This window comes from Symsagittifera roscoffensis, chromosome 7, assembly GCF_963678635.1.
Source record: "Symsagittifera roscoffensis chromosome 7, txSymRosc1.1, whole genome shotgun sequence".
In the NCBI taxonomy this organism is placed as follows: Eukaryota; Metazoa; Xenacoelomorpha; order Acoela; family Convolutidae; genus Symsagittifera; species Symsagittifera roscoffensis.
In genome coordinates this window covers 34,909,212-34,924,916 of record NC_087068.1, presented here as the reverse complement: position 1 = coordinate 34,924,916, position 15,705 = coordinate 34,909,212, and the positions used below count along the sequence as shown (strand labels likewise).

At 37.8% G+C, this 15,705-nt stretch overlaps 1 protein-coding gene across 2 annotated transcripts in view; it reads right to left on the bottom strand.

Moving 5' to 3' along the window:
• Positions 1-6,041: 6,041 nt before the first annotated feature.
• LOC134852147 (serine/arginine-rich splicing factor 1A-like) overlaps positions 6,042-15,705 on the bottom strand; it is a 232,731-nt gene continuing 223,067 nt past the window's right edge. The window contains exons 2-6 of one of the 2 annotated variants that reach the window (XR_010164278.1): positions 8,043-8,223; positions 7,766-7,887; positions 7,138-7,298; positions 6,703-7,075; positions 6,042-6,526 (exon numbers count right to left, since the gene is read on the bottom strand). Coding sequence is in view for 1 of the 2 variants with exons in the window: in XM_063868446.1 (XP_063724516.1) it covers positions 6,783-7,075; positions 7,138-7,298; positions 7,766-7,887; positions 8,043-8,213 (747 nt within the window). In the remaining variant the exon portion in view is untranslated. The other variant, XM_063868446.1, reaches the window with a different exon arrangement.

Sequence of the window (15,705 nt, the reverse complement as noted above, 5' to 3'; positions counted from 1 at the left end):
TAAAATTCTGATTGATAATTTTGTAGTAAAACTGAAGATTGAAAAAGTAAAATAAAAAAAAGAAAAACAAAAAAAGCACACTATTCACGCGCCCACTCGCTCAAACTTTACGCACTCTTTCTACACAAATACGCAACTCGCGCTCGTAAAATCATTTAATAAATCAATTTCAAGTCATATAAACTAACTGATACCAGATTTTTTTGCAATCGGCCGTTTCAAAACTTTACCTTAACCCGGTTGGAAGGAATCATGGATAAGCTTAAATTTAAAAACGCAGCTTGTCAATGCCACAAAACCAACTGCATGTATGATAAAGGCTCACGGTACCAAAACCAGGTTAAAGCCAGATTAAAACTGGATAACTTTTTTTTTGATAAACGGACACTAACAAAGACACATATGGAAAAACACCTGATATAAAATAACAAGAAGTTGAACACAAAAAGCGACTCTGCTCAAAGAGACGGTAAAATCATACCCAAACAACTGGCCTAACCCACTAGTAAAGGACGTCCTGAGTATGCTTCATGCCGTTGTTACAACCGAGCAACATCACGCTTAAGACAGACACTCCTATTTTTGACAAGAGTAGCTTTAGGGTGAGCAACTCCTTAAGAAAACCGAAGCACACACAAGTAAATAGACAGGCAAGCGTAGCACCCATTTCATTTGCAGGATTTTTTGGAAAATTTTTCACCTCAATTATTAAAGTTCTTCTAGACGCTCAAATTAGCGAAAAAAAATTATCTACAAAACCAAATACGTACAGCTTAACACACTACAAAACCAAATACGTACAATACTCCGTAAGATAACACAAATACAACACCTACAGCACCATCACATGTACACAACTCACAAAACAATCACCCTTTATCGTTAGTACCGCGAAGTTATAGACACACACTTCCGATCGCAGAACGCTTACTCCAAACTACTACTTTACAACGAAGCCAAATATCTCATCTGAACAAATTGTAGAACCACACAAAAGAAATTTTCGCTCACAAAACAATCAAGTTTTCATCCCACGATGAGCCGACAAATTGGATCCCTCAACCGTTCCCTTTTCTATCTCTCAGTTCTCCAATGCCAAAATTCCCTTATTTCAATTTCAGACCTCACATCTTCCACTCTAACCAGTTTTTCTTCTAACTCAACGCAGACTGTTTTTCATATCATTTCTAATTCATATAAGTCTGATATAGACACCCCCGACGAAATCCTTGACTCCGAACCTAAACCTACTTATTTTTCTCAACCACCTTTTCAGCCTATAACTCCCCCTCTCCCGGATGTACCATATCCCTCTCCCTTCTCAGACACTGACATTACCCCTATTTTCTCCCCTCAAGTAATGAATCCGATGCACCAAGCCCTATCACAGTGGATCAACTTGAGCATGATTTAGATAACTTTTAAACTCATCAACAATAATTTCACTACACAATTAACTCATTAACAATTCACCAACTAACTCATTCAGCTTCAACTTCCGAATCGTCTGCTCCCTCATTTCACATTACACCCACACGATCCCAAAGAGTTTTCATTGGGTGCATCTCAGTCTAACACTGCATCTCAGTTCCTTATTAGTCTCCCACGATCATACCGACTATATTGCCATCATCCTCAGCACACTAATAAATCAGATTTCCTCATTCAAAACTGACCATTTTTCTCTCAATATATTTACTACAATTCCGCAATACCCACATACACCAACGTCGATGAACTTACCCTACCACCTACACTATCCTGGATCTCCTATTACAACTTCACTAACCCACTAAAACTTCCTTTGAAAAGCAACCCCGCAGATGACAAACTTTGTGAGACCATCATTCGCCACCTAACCAGCGCACTGCATGAAAATCAATCCAGCACTATAAATTTAAACCAAACACTGAACAAATTCATGTCACCAAAAGCAAACCGATTCTCCCTTAACCATTATGAACACGCTGTCACCAGGTATGTGGAAGATTCCCTGTAGGACGATGATCCCAATTTTACCTTCAACTAACTGAAAAATTTTTCTTAAAGTCAGAATATATAATCTGATTTGATATCACTAACAAAAAATTGAACCATATCATAGATCACGCGCCCAAAAACACTAAAGCCTAGAACCATTCTTTAATAAATTTAATCAATTCGCACTAAAATTTAAGTTCCTCACACCGAAGGAAAGAGATAGTTACTGTTCACACGAAGTCATGTTAAAAACAAAACTAACCCACAGGTACACATATTATAAAAACATGCAAAGACACTTCATACACAGTTCAACATCTCGTAACCCACGCCATCGTTTTATGTTCAGCAATTCAAAATACATATCACCTTATTTCATAAACTTCACATATTGCATCAAATCAACTAACTTGCATGGAATCCTCAGAAATTACGATCCTATTCGACAGATGTACATATTTTGGCCACTGAAAAACATATTTCCACTAGAAGACGCCCGAACCATCATCATTCCCCAAAAATAAATACAGCCCATTGAAGACGCCCTACTGGAAAATAACCACCGCAATAAATTTAATCACAAACTTTATAACCTCATTCATTATCATAACCTTGAACTTTCAGATACCACCGAAGAAGTAGATATCATCAGAGCGCTTGAACTTCTTTGGCAACTGCTTCGCACTAAAAACGTAATACGCTTGCTAGCAAAGCTTTCAGTAACACCTGACACCATTAAAACTAACTTTCCCATGGAACTTTCTCTGAGCCTGAACCCTCTTATGGATGAAAGATATTAATATCACTAACACAAATCAATAAGATACTAACCATTCCTACACGTGTGTTCCACATTTCTTTTTCAAATTTCACTAGCTCTCATCAAAAGATAACACCAAAAACAAAGAACTCTTCAATTTTTATATTTTATCTTAACCATGCCAATAAAAAATTTTAGCGAAGTAAACTTAATAAATAGTTCAATAAATTGATAATTCTGTAGTAAAAACTTTTATATGAAGTGGTAAATTAGAAAGGCAAAATAAATTAAGGAGAACTAACCTTTTTATGTGTGCTTCTTTCATAATACTATTTCTCTTTATTCGCCCAAATTTCACACACTCTTTCAACAAAAATCAAGTAACTCGCTCACGTAGAATTGTTCAGTAAATGAATTCTAGTTTCAGAAACTAACTGATAACTCTAATCTGTTTTCACACGTTTCAAACTTTCCTTTAACCACAATGGGAGGAATTATGAGTAAACTTAAGCTAACAAACGCAGCTTACTTATGCCACAAAAACTAAGCGCATGTATAAAAAAGTCCCACGGTACCCAAGCGAGATTAAACCCAGATCAAAACTGGATAAATTATTCTTCTGAACCCCACTTTCAAGTTTTATTAAAACCACTTGAAACGTTAAAAAATCCAAAAAATCCACAACACAACAATCTATTTTTGATAAAAGAGCCCAACTAAAAACAAAACAAATATAAACATCCGATAAATTAGAAAAAAAAAGTTGAACACAAAAAAACTGCTCAAAGAGGCGGAAAAATTATACTCCCTCAACTGGCCTCACCACCCAGTTTGACGTCCGAAGCATGCTCTAAAGCCGGCGTAACCCACCGCGCTACACCACGCTTACGACACACACTCCCATTTTTGACGAGAGTTGTTCTAGGGTGAGCGACTCTTTAAAATAACCGAAACTAAATAAAAAACGTTTTTGCGAAAACAACTTATATCATAACTAAAACTGATCTCACTAACAAGATATAGACATAAATATGCCATGTACAACATTTCTTGGAGCAAAAAGAACGAGCAGCTAAGGGAGATGAAAACTCCACGACATTGCGAATGAATAGCAAATCTATTGGTTTGTTGCCTTAGTCACAACCCTCGCAGGATTTAAAGTAAGGACGCAACATCGCAGCAAAGGAACCCCTTGAAGAAGAGCGATGGCCAACTCGATGTTGACTTAACATACCGATCCTAGTCACTTGGCTCTTTACACAATGGAATTCAAACTCCATCTTACATGCAGTATCGCTCTAGTTTAACAAAACCAACACATCATTGTATAGATCTGAAATCTTGACACGATCACTCAAAACTATCTAGGATATAGAAGACACACTTCTGAAACACGAACATCTGCACCCCTTCTCTCTATCCATCGTTCCTCCATCCATCCATCGTTCCTTGCAATAAACATTAAAACCCGAATGGGTGGAACCAGTTTGCCACAAGCAGCATTAAACCCCGGTTGTCACAAGCAGCAATAACCTTAGCATTCCTATTGGAACCATTTTAGAACTAGTATTCATATCCAATTAAATTATTGAGAAAATTAAATCTCTCCATCCATCGTTCCTTGCAATAAACATTAAAACCCGAATGGGTGGAACCAGTTTGTCACAAGCAGCATTAAACCTCGGTTGTCACAAGCAGCAATAACCTTAGCATTCCTATTGGAACCATTTTAGAACTAGTATTCATATCCAATTAAATTATTGAGAAAATTATCTCTTTAAAAGATTGCTAACTAACCAATCATGATCCATAACTAACACTTACAATTTTTTGTAACGCTGAAACTAATCATAGTTCCAGCAACAGATCAAAATAAATTTATCATTGAAGACAGTCGTTCTCCTTCAGAGCAGTTCGAGATATCTAACTCGCAAATACCAATATACGCTAAACTATTGAGACTAGGAGATAAGAGTAAGCTTAAGATTGGTATTAGACTAAGAAGTTGCACGAATCTATCCGGCCGAAAATAAGATAGCGTGACGAACAGACGGTGTACCTTATCTGAAATTACTCAATGAATGACCCACCTGAACCTAAACTCACTAACTAGGTAATCAACACCAGCAGCAAAAACACCGCAAGAGCTGGTACGTGAATCAGTAAATGTTTCTGTGAGACAAATTGTAATTCTGATACCCTATTTGGTAAAACAAGCTACTATCCACAAGAGTAATTACATGACGTTCAACAGTCTTTGAGACGTGTTATTTCTCATTTTCAAATCTTATAGGCAGCCCTGTTAATAACAAATGAAGGGCGGATGGTATTCAGGTCGTTTAATTCAACTTTGCCCAACAGTCTCAGAAAGGCTTCAAGGGATGGGACACAGAAAAAGCAGTAATTGTAAAATGAAAAATTTAGTTTTGTTTTAGAAACCGAATAGAGGTGCCTACGACTAGCAAGATTGGGGGTAAGGTTTGAACTTTTTCATATTGTTCCGACCATTGAAAATGGGGAGGAACTTTGGATTCGGTTGTGTTTTAGTGTTTTTTTGTTTTCCGCGTAAACTCAGGTAACACAAATAAGTATCGGACATGGTTGAGTGACATATCACATTAAAGCCTATTCAGTCGTGATTCGAACGACATAACAAAAAATTGAAAAAGATTTCAGTGTCGAGAAAAACCGGTTTGAAAAATTTTGATTTTTGTTCTAAATTCGAGCTAATTATTCAGCTAGTTAGTAATTCCAGTAGCTTATTTAAGCTTAACTTAAGCCGCGAAAACTCAGTTTTACCCAGGTAAAGGTAGTTTTTCGGCGCAATTTTGGGAATCAAAAACTTGAAAACTCAAAAAATTTTGATAAAATTTTTGATTTTTTTTTTTTCGGTTTTCTAGTCATTTTTCTTCAGAAACTGTTTTCCAATTGAATTAGTTTACTATGACTCTCAAATATGCCTAAGTTCTTTTTCTTTCGTTCTGATTTTTTCATCACAACATGCAGAAAAAACGACAACAATTTTAGAAAACATTTTTATATTTTTTAAGATTGCGGTCGCAACATTCGGTGCTACTTGAACAGTAACCGGCTATTCTTGTTTAATTTGGTTTTATATTGACTACGATTGAACTATCATTTTAAATGTTGATATCGAGCTCGGACTTAAGCCTCATTGTTTCTGATGCTTCATGTTGTAATTTTCGTTTGCATATTTACCATTAGCAATGACAAATAAATCCTTTATCTTTTTCTTAAATGATTCAAAAGCGAGCCGCTAAGAAGTTTTAAATAAACCTGTTAGCATTTATCAGGAAAACCATACAAGATAGGCTTCAAAATTCATTAAAGAGAATAGTTAAGGTGAGGATGCTAAATTTCCGTGTTTTTTCAGAGAGTTGAGTTTTTTTCACAAGATGAGTAGAAGAGTACGTCCCGTTGAGCTCCGCAGAATCGACTTCTAGTCCTATCACACTCATTCATAGAAATCAAGAATCAGCAAAAGAGAATCCATCCTAGAAACTCCTTAGAAGAATCCTTGCTAAACGAAGAAGAATCCTTTGATTGTCCATTGACCAGATTTTACTGCAAAAATCCCAGATTATTTATCGCTTAATCCTACAATAAAGCACAAGAAATCCATAGCGTCCAAAGAACAGCGAAGAAATGTCCATTTTTCGAAAGATTCATCTTATTTTTTTCCTTGTTTTGGGGGCTCCTTTAAGAGACGAATCCTCAATTATCCGAGCGTTTATCCATCCTTAGGCGTGGATCCTTCGAAGGGACCTAAGAAAATTTAAATATTAGGTTGACTTTTAATTGAGAACCACAAATCAGAACAAAACAGCTTGAAATATATTCCATATGTAATATGCGTCACAAAAAAGTTAAAAGGTCACAAATAAAACAGGTACGGGCGAGTTATAGTTATAAACTTAGGCATAGGTCATCAGATTGCTCACTTGTACGATCAGTTCCTTGCTAGAGAGAATTCAATGCGGCAGCTTTCTCTCATATATTGTTTGTTTGTTAGGGCGGACACTTAACGAGATCCAGTTCTGGACCTAGTCCTGGCTCTGTGACTATCGCTCTTCGATCGGCTCCTTCCTCTTTTCGGTGATCGACTTTTTGATCTCGACCTACTTCGATCACGACGCCTGTCGCGAGACCGTGATCTCCGTCGTGATCTACTCCTCGAGCGCGAGCGTCCCTTGTCATCGCTTCTTACACTTATGTATGATGTCTCGTTTTCGTGCGATGTGAACTTTGAGTCGTGTAGCTTATCTATTGCATATCGCATTGCCTCTGATGTTTTAAATTCGCATATACCCGAACCTAAATCAAAATTGAATTTTTCATGACGTTTGAGACAGTTTTAAGAATAAGTAATGAAATACCATTTCGGAATACATCTGTAAACAGAACATCTCCAGCCTCCCGCATGTGGTCTTTCAGATCTTGCCACGATCCAGATTTGGGCAAGCCAGAAACAGACACCCTATATTTCGATGATCGCGGCTCGAACCGGCCTCCTCTTCCACCTCTGTCACGAGAGAAGCTTAAACACTCAGAAAAATTGCAGATAGATCCTCAAAAAGCCGACCAGTAGCTAGCTTTATTGGTACTAGTTTACTTGTTTGGTCCCGTGACATAACTAGTTTACATAATTGTTCCCACCTATTTTCTAAAAAAATAGGAGCCAGCACAGGATTTGACCCTACGACTCTGGGTTGTTAATCGGAATCGTACCCGCTAGGCTAACTATGGCCGTTTTTAGCAGCCATATAGAGGAATAGAAACGTTTACTGTTCATGACCTAACAAGCATTTTTGAGTGACCTAACAAGTAAACTAGTACCGCTTTATTAATTTCACAGTTTTTTTTTCTGGCATAAGCTCTTCGGATAGTCCATAATAATTTAAAAGCTTGAGATGTAAATTTGCTCAAGCAAATTAAAATCTTTTACTACTACTACTAGATTTGGTATGGCGTTCGAAATGCTTTTTATTGTGAACTTATACCGACCCTCCTCCACCACCTCCAAATCTATCTCTTGAATCTCTGGCTCCTTTGGGGTATTCCACACGCAGCTTGTAACCGTCATAGTCGTATCCGTGCCGTTTTTCTACAGCATAATCTGCATCATCCTGATTTAAAAAAGTCAAATTCTATCTCTACAACGAAAATACTTTTTGTTTGAAAAATTTTGCCACATCTTGAGTTCCAATGACTTCAAAACAGTGGAAAAATTAGCGTTTGCCTGTTAGCAGTTGAGCCGGGTAAGTGAACAGAAATTACTCGCCTGATTTTCAAACTCGACAAATGCAAAAGGAGGTCCCTTTTCATTCTTCAAATCTACATCCGATATTTTTCCATATTTACGAGAATCGAAGAGCTCCTTAATATCAGAAACTCTAATATCGGGTGGCAAATTTCCAACGTAAATTCGAGCAGGTCGACTCCTTGAACTCATTTTTATTCTAAAATTAAACACATAAACAACCTAAGAAGGCTTATCAAACTTCATTAAGAAGGTTATAAGAAATTTAAAATGTTCATTAAAACGTTTCTGCACAATTTGTGCATCATCAGGATTAAAATTTTTAAAAAATTTACAAAACGAACAAAGATCTGAAAAACTAGAAACATGTCTTAAAATGCTTTAAAATTTTTTGCCCAATCAAATTTAAACAATTGTAATAATAAATTACGTAATCAATAAAAACATTTTCCTGCAAATTTCTGATATTTCTTTTTATGTCATCTGATATGAGTTCATTGACAAGTTCAACGAAACTGTTTATCAAGCACTTGATTCTTCATGTCGTAAAATTACGGCTCGCTGAAAAGATTTTCCGTTTTACTTCTCATCTCATTCTATTCATATTGCTAATAAACTGAGAACTATGAACAATTCGAATTGTTTTAATCCCCAATATCTGTCTCAATTAGAGAATGATTTCTCAAACTCAGTTGAACTCTATAAAACTCTGCTGATTCAACGTTTTTGGCCGAATTCTTTCAAGCATGCTTTTATGTTTCTTAACCAATTTAAATCAACACAACCTGTCCCTACTAAACTTTTTTGGGAACGCAAACAGGTCGAGAGCGATGTTTTAATTAGTGAGACTTTCAATCAATATTTCGCTTCTGTTTATCAAGTATCTGAAAGTAGTCCTTCTGCTGGTGGTAGTTTGGCTGATTCGGAAATCAAACTTTCCGAAGTTGATGTCCCCCCAGTATTGTTGGCGAGCTCCTAGTTAAATGCAAAGAGACTCGTTCTACAGATAATATACCTGCATTCATTTCTAAATCCTGTCACAGCCTTCATTCTCCGCTTGTTTCTTTCCTTTTCCTATCCATTATACAATCTTGTGTTCGGCCCGATTCCTGGAAAACTGCACTCATCACTCCTGTTTTCAAATCTGGTTCTCCTTTTGATATTACCAATTATCGGCCAGTTAGCATACTTCCTCCTCTTTCACTCATTTTCGAGCGTATTTTGTTCAATTATATTTACCCTCGAGTTCAATACAAAGTTTCGAATGCTCAGCATGGATTCCGCAAGAAGCGTTCCACCATAACGCAAATGCTCTCATATCTAGATGAAGTATATCACACTCATGATGCCAAAATTCCTTGCGCTGCCATGTATTTCGATTTTAGCAAAGCTTTCGATTCTGTCAGGCACGACATTATTGTACAGAAGTTTGCTGCTTTTGGTTTTGACGATTTTTTTCACCGCTCTTTTGATTTTCGCCGCGCTTTTGAACCTAAGAAGGCTTATCAAACTTCATTAAGAGGTTATAAGAAATTTAAAATGTTCATTAAAACGTTTCTGCACAATTTGTGCATCATCAGGATTAAAATTTTTGAAAAATTTACAAAACGAACAAAGATCTGAAAAACTAGAAACATGTCTTAAAATGCTTTAAAATTTTTTGACCAATCAAATTTAAACAATTGTAATAATAAATTACGTAATCAATAAAAAACATTTTCCTGCAAATTTCTGATATTTCTTTTTATGTCATCTGATATGAGTTCATTGACAAGTTTAACGAAACTGTTTATCAAGCACTTGATTCTTCATGTCGTAAAATTACGGCTCGCTGAAAAGATTTTCCGTTTTACTTCTCATCTCATTCTATTCATATTGCTAACAAACTGAGAACTATGAACAATTCGAATTGTTTTAATCCCCAATATCTGTCTCAATTAGAGAATGATTTCTCAAACTCAGTTGAACTCGATAAAACTCTGCTGATTCAACGTTTTTCGCCGAATTCTTCCAAGCATGCTTTTATGTTTCTTAACCAATTTAAATCAACACAACCTGTCCCTATATAACTTTTTTGGGAACGCAAACAGGTCGAGAGCGATGCTTTAATTAGTGAGACTTTCAATCAATATTTCGCTTCTGTTTATCAAGTATATGAAAGTAGTCCTTCTGCTGGTGGTAGTTTGGCTGATTCGGAAATCAAACTTTCCGAAGTTGATGTCTCCCCCAGTATTGTTGGCGAGCTCCTAGCTAAATGCAAAGAGACTCGTTCTACAGATAATATACCTGCATTCATTTATAAATCCTGTCACAGCCTTCATTCTCCGGTTGTTTCTTTCCTTTTCCTATCCATTATACAATCTTGTGTTTGGCCCGATTCCTGGAAAACTGCACTCATCACTCCTGTTTTCAAATCTGGTTCCACTTATAATATTACCAATTGTCGGCCAGTTAGCATACTTCTTCCTCTTTCACTCATTTTCGAGCGTAATTTGTTCAATTATATTTACCCTTGAGTTCCATACAAAGTTTCGAATGCTCGGCATGGATTCCGCAAGAAGCGTTTCATCATAACGCAAATGCTCTCATATCTAAATGAAGTATATCACACTCATGATGCCAAAATTCCTTGCGCTGCCATGTATTTCGATTTTAGCAAAGCTTTCAATTCTGTCAGGCACGACATTATTGTACAGAAGTTTGCTGCTTTTGGTTTTGACGATTTTTTCACCGCTCTTTTGATTTCTTATCTTTCAAACCGTTTTCAATGTGTTAAAGTTCGAACAAGCATTTCCACCACTTTACCAGTTACTAGTGGTGTACCTCAAGTGAGCGTACTGCGTCCTCTGCTTTTCGTATTGTTTATTAACTATCTTCCTCATATATTTAATCATTCAAACTGTTTTCTTTTCGCTGATGACTCAAAATTCATTTGTAAGACAAATTGCAGTGTTTTACAGTCTGATGTGGACAGTTTTCCTCATTGGTGTACTCAAAATGGTCTTAAGATCAATAAAGACAAGTGCAATTTCATTATATTCAATGGCAAATTTCCTGATTGTATTTTTGTTAACAACCAACCTGTTCAATCTATTAATTTACTCAAAGACCTTGGTCTGCTTGTTATCTCTGATCTTACTTGGTCAGACCATATTAGTAAAAAACTTCTATCGAGCAATAAAAGCTTTCATTTTATCAAACGTTCTATTCCATATCACATTCCACTTTCTGTTAAACTCAGGTTCATCAATACTTGTGTTAAAAGTATTTTTTTGTATGCTAGTCCTGTGTGGTCTCCCTCTTTAACTATGTTAAGGAAGCTTGAGAACTTCAACAGGAAATGTTTTACCTGGGTTACAGGTCATTTACCTTTTTGAAAGCAACTTTTTTTAACGAATTCGCTTCCCATATCCTTCACGCTTATATTTAACGACCTTGTCCTTTTCCACAAAATGTTAAATGGCGACTCAGAACTCCCTTTTGCTGCGTATTATTTTTTTAAGGTGACGACATCAAGATCCAGCGCGTTGATGACAGTGAAAACCGCAAGAAGATGGTCAACCGAGACGTTCTTCACCCACCGAACAGCACGTGCCGTGAACTACACGCTGAAAACAACGGAGATCGACTTTTTCACCTCTTTGCGCCGTTTTTCACCTCTTTGTTCATCTATTAATAAAAATTTTGCCTTATTTTTAATAAGGGAATTAATTCTTTTTTTGTTTGTTGTTTGTTTTGATATAAAAGATTGAGGAACACCGAAAAGAGGATACCCCAGTTGGACAGCATATAAGGCAGTGTGGTAGTGAGAGTGGTAAGTCTGAGTTTAAACGGAAAATAATCGATCAGGCGTCCAGCAGCATCAAGTTACTTACACTAGAGGCGCTGCACATTGAGAAAGAGAGACCGGCAACTAACACGCGCGACGAGTTTAGAAGTAGGGAGCTGACACTAAGGCTATAGTTCCAGAATCGAAAAATTCTGGCTAAACCACAAAAAAACATTTGCAATAACTTACATGTTAGCATGAAAATTAGCGACAAAACGAAATTGTGAAAACAAAAAAGGTGGAAACTCTCAGAAATTAGTGACAAAAAGTTAAAAATTGTTACATAATAATTAAATAATTTCAGTAAAATTTGTAAAGTTTTGATTGGTTGAATTATTAAAAGTTTGGACTAATGTTGTGTATGACACTTTTCATGATCATTGATCATTTTGTACAGATAGTTTAGAATTCACAAAACCTGGAGATGCACAAAAATGTGCGGAAATGTTTGTTTGAATTTACTATTTTAACGTATTTCTTTTTAGCTTTTTATTCTGTTATGGTTATAAAATTTCGATTTGTGAATATTTTTGATTCTGACCTGTCAGTTTTTTAACTTTTAGCCATGTTATACATAGACTATAGCTTACGTGTAAATTTTTAATTGTTGTGATAAACTTATTTATCACAACAATTAAATTTACTGTTAAAATACTTGTAATAAGTGTTAATTTAGCCTAATTGTTGTGATAAATTTATCAAATAGTTTTCGATCAAATTGATAAAACACAAAGAACAGCAAAGATGAAGCCGGGAACAGAAACAGATATACAATGTGGCAATTTTGGGTGCAAGTATGGTGGCCTTCTCAGAACGAGAGGTGTTCAGTGTGATCTTTGCTTTACTTGGTTTCATTATTCCTGTGCAAAGACATCTGAGAAAGCAGTATTGAACCTTGCGACGTCCTCTCAAACGACGCCGAAGAGTGGCCGAACCTGTTAATACCCAATCATTATAAGTGTAGGCGCCCTGACCAAGCCTGGGGCAAGCTTTCGGGCCTTGTGTTTGAAACTTTCATTATTAATGCGTATCAACATGTAGTGCACTGGAAGAAAAAGTTTATCAAATTACCCTCTGATATGCATGGTAAGAGGTTTGTTACTGAACTTACCAAACTTATCAACGATTGGAATCTTGATGGATCTCTGAAATCTTTCTCTATTAAAGCTGCAAAAGTGTTGCTCCCCGTTACTTCTGCAGAAACCATCGAAAAGTTCAAAAAACGCGTGAGCATGTTGCTGCTCTTGAAAGGCACTTAACGTTGTGACAGGATATTAATATTACTTAAATATAGGATGAGGCTATCGCTATCCAATCCCGCACCCCGAAGCAACGCAATAGTCCTTCTTTAGCATAAACAACACAGAAAGCGCTTGCCAAACTTATCATGGAAGGTAAAATCACGCCAGCTTTAAAACTCCTTGAAGACAGATCGGAGGGCGGCGCACTCGAACCAACCTCTGAGGTCATGAAGATCTTGAATGACAAGCACCCTAAAGCTGCATCTGTCAATTGGAGTGGTGTTCTATGAGCACCGCTCGCAAAAGTTCATGATGTGATTTTCGACTCCATTTCTGGTGAAGATGTTCGAAGAGCTGCTCAACATACACATGATGGAACAGGACCCGCCGACTTGTACGCTCTGGGTATTCGGCACATTTTTTGTTCCAAAGAGTTTAGGCCAGCCTCAAATTATCTTTGCTCAGCTTTTGCCCCGATGTCCCGCAAACTCATCCGTTGAGGCCCTTCTTGCCAGTCGCCTTGTTGCTCTCGATAGAGGTCCGGTATTGGGGAAGTTAGGCGCCGCATCATTGGTAAGTTTGTTTGCAGGAAATTTAAAACTGAAATGGAGCTGTCATCTGGTCCCCTACAACTCGCTGCTGGTCAAATGAGAGGCATTGATGCCGCTTTTCTTTCTATTAGAATTTTCTTCAACGAGTTCTTCTGGTAGATGCAGAAAATGCCTTTGACCTCCTTAACCGCAGAGTAGCTCTACATAACATCCAGTACAGTTGCCCCTTTGTGTCAACATTTGCCCACAATCTTTACCGCCATGCGTACAGGCATTTTCATCTTTGTTGAAGAATTGTGCGATTGAGAGGGAACGACTCAGGAAGACCCGTTTGCCATGGTTTTCTATGGCTTTCCCCTTACTCTGCTTAATTACTCTACTCCTGTGAACAGTGGTAAGCAAATCTGGTATGCGGGTGACGCTGGAGGTGCTGGAAAACATAGGGAACTAAGACATTGGTGAGACTTTCTTTGTCAGATGTGAACGAGCTTAGGTTACAATCGAATGTAGAGAAGACCATCTTGGTTGTCAAACCCGAGCAACTGAATGAATCGAAACTTGTCTTTGAAGAAACTGGTGTTGTCATCACTGCCGAAGGTGCCAATTATTTAGGCACACCATTTGGGAGCAAAAAGTTCTTGACCAACCGCGCTGACAAAATTGGGAAAAAACTTGAGAAATTGTCAAGAGTTGCGTCGATATACCCGAAAGCAGCCTATACTGGTTTCACTTTTGGATTCCGGAACAAGTGGAACTTTCTTGCCCGAACCGTGGACACTTTCAGTGATCATGTGCACTGCCTAGAGGAAACAATCGAGAATCAATTTATCCCTGCTCTGTTGGGGCACCCGTGTAATCCCAACCTTCGTGACATATCGAGGCTCCCATGCCGTCTGGGTGGACTTGACATTCAGAACCCCGTGATGTATTCCCCCGGTGAGCTAACGAGTAACGAGCTCTGTTATTCTGGCTACCACTTTGATGATCCTCATAAACGAACAGCAATCATCGTTAACGGTGGACACGCCATGAGCCGGCGAAACAGAGGCATGTTCTTATGAAAAAGAAGCAAGAACGTTCAGATGAACATCTTTAAAACGTTTTATCGGTTTCCACTAGTTCCGAAAAAACGATTGTTGGAGTTAACAGCCGAGAAAGGAGCATCGATTTGGCTGAATACCCTTCCGATTGAAGAAAAGAGATACGCACTCCAATTAGGTGACTTTCGTGATGCGTTGGCATTGCGCTACTGCCTACCTGTCAAGAACCTGCCGACCAATTGCGTTTGTGGCCAGCCGTTCAATGTGGAGCACGCCATGATTTGTAAAACTGCAGGTTTTGTTGCGCAGCGACATAACGGGATTAGAAGTTTTTTCGCCCCATACCCTGGATTCTGTTTGCCGAGGAGTTGGCAATGAGCCTCATTTGCTACATCTCAGCGGTGAAATTCTCCAATCGGGTACTGCGAATTCATCTGGCGAAGCGCGTCGCAACATCGTCTGCGACAGTTTTTAGGCAAGAAGCGTTAAGATTTATTTAGACGTCCGTGTATTTCAGCCCAATGCACCAAGTTATATTAGAAAATCAGTCAAATCGTTATATGTTAACCATGAGAATGAAAAGAGGAGGGCATATAATGACAGAATTATTAACGTTTTACGTGGAACAGTCACGCACCTTGTGTTTTCAACGACTGGTGGCATGGGGCAAGAAGCCTCAAAGTTCGTGAAAAGGCTCGCTCAAAAGATATCGGACAAGAGTAATACGCCCTATTCCGATGCCATTAGTGAAATCCGGCTGAAGACGCCTTTCTCGCTCCTACGATTAGCTATCACAGGGTTGAGGGGAACCCGGAAGTGGAAAACCGACAGCAGCCAAGACTAAACTCCAATCATTTTGATGTTATATTATTTTTCTTTAGTGAATTTACTTTTTTTAAGAAAAACTTTAGTGGTAATTCCCGGCTTCTGAATTTATTGCGTGTGTTGATCCTCGGCTTCTCTCTTCAAATATGCTAAACCTCTAGTGTGCGTAGCTTATGAGTGTTGGATGTTTGGTCTATA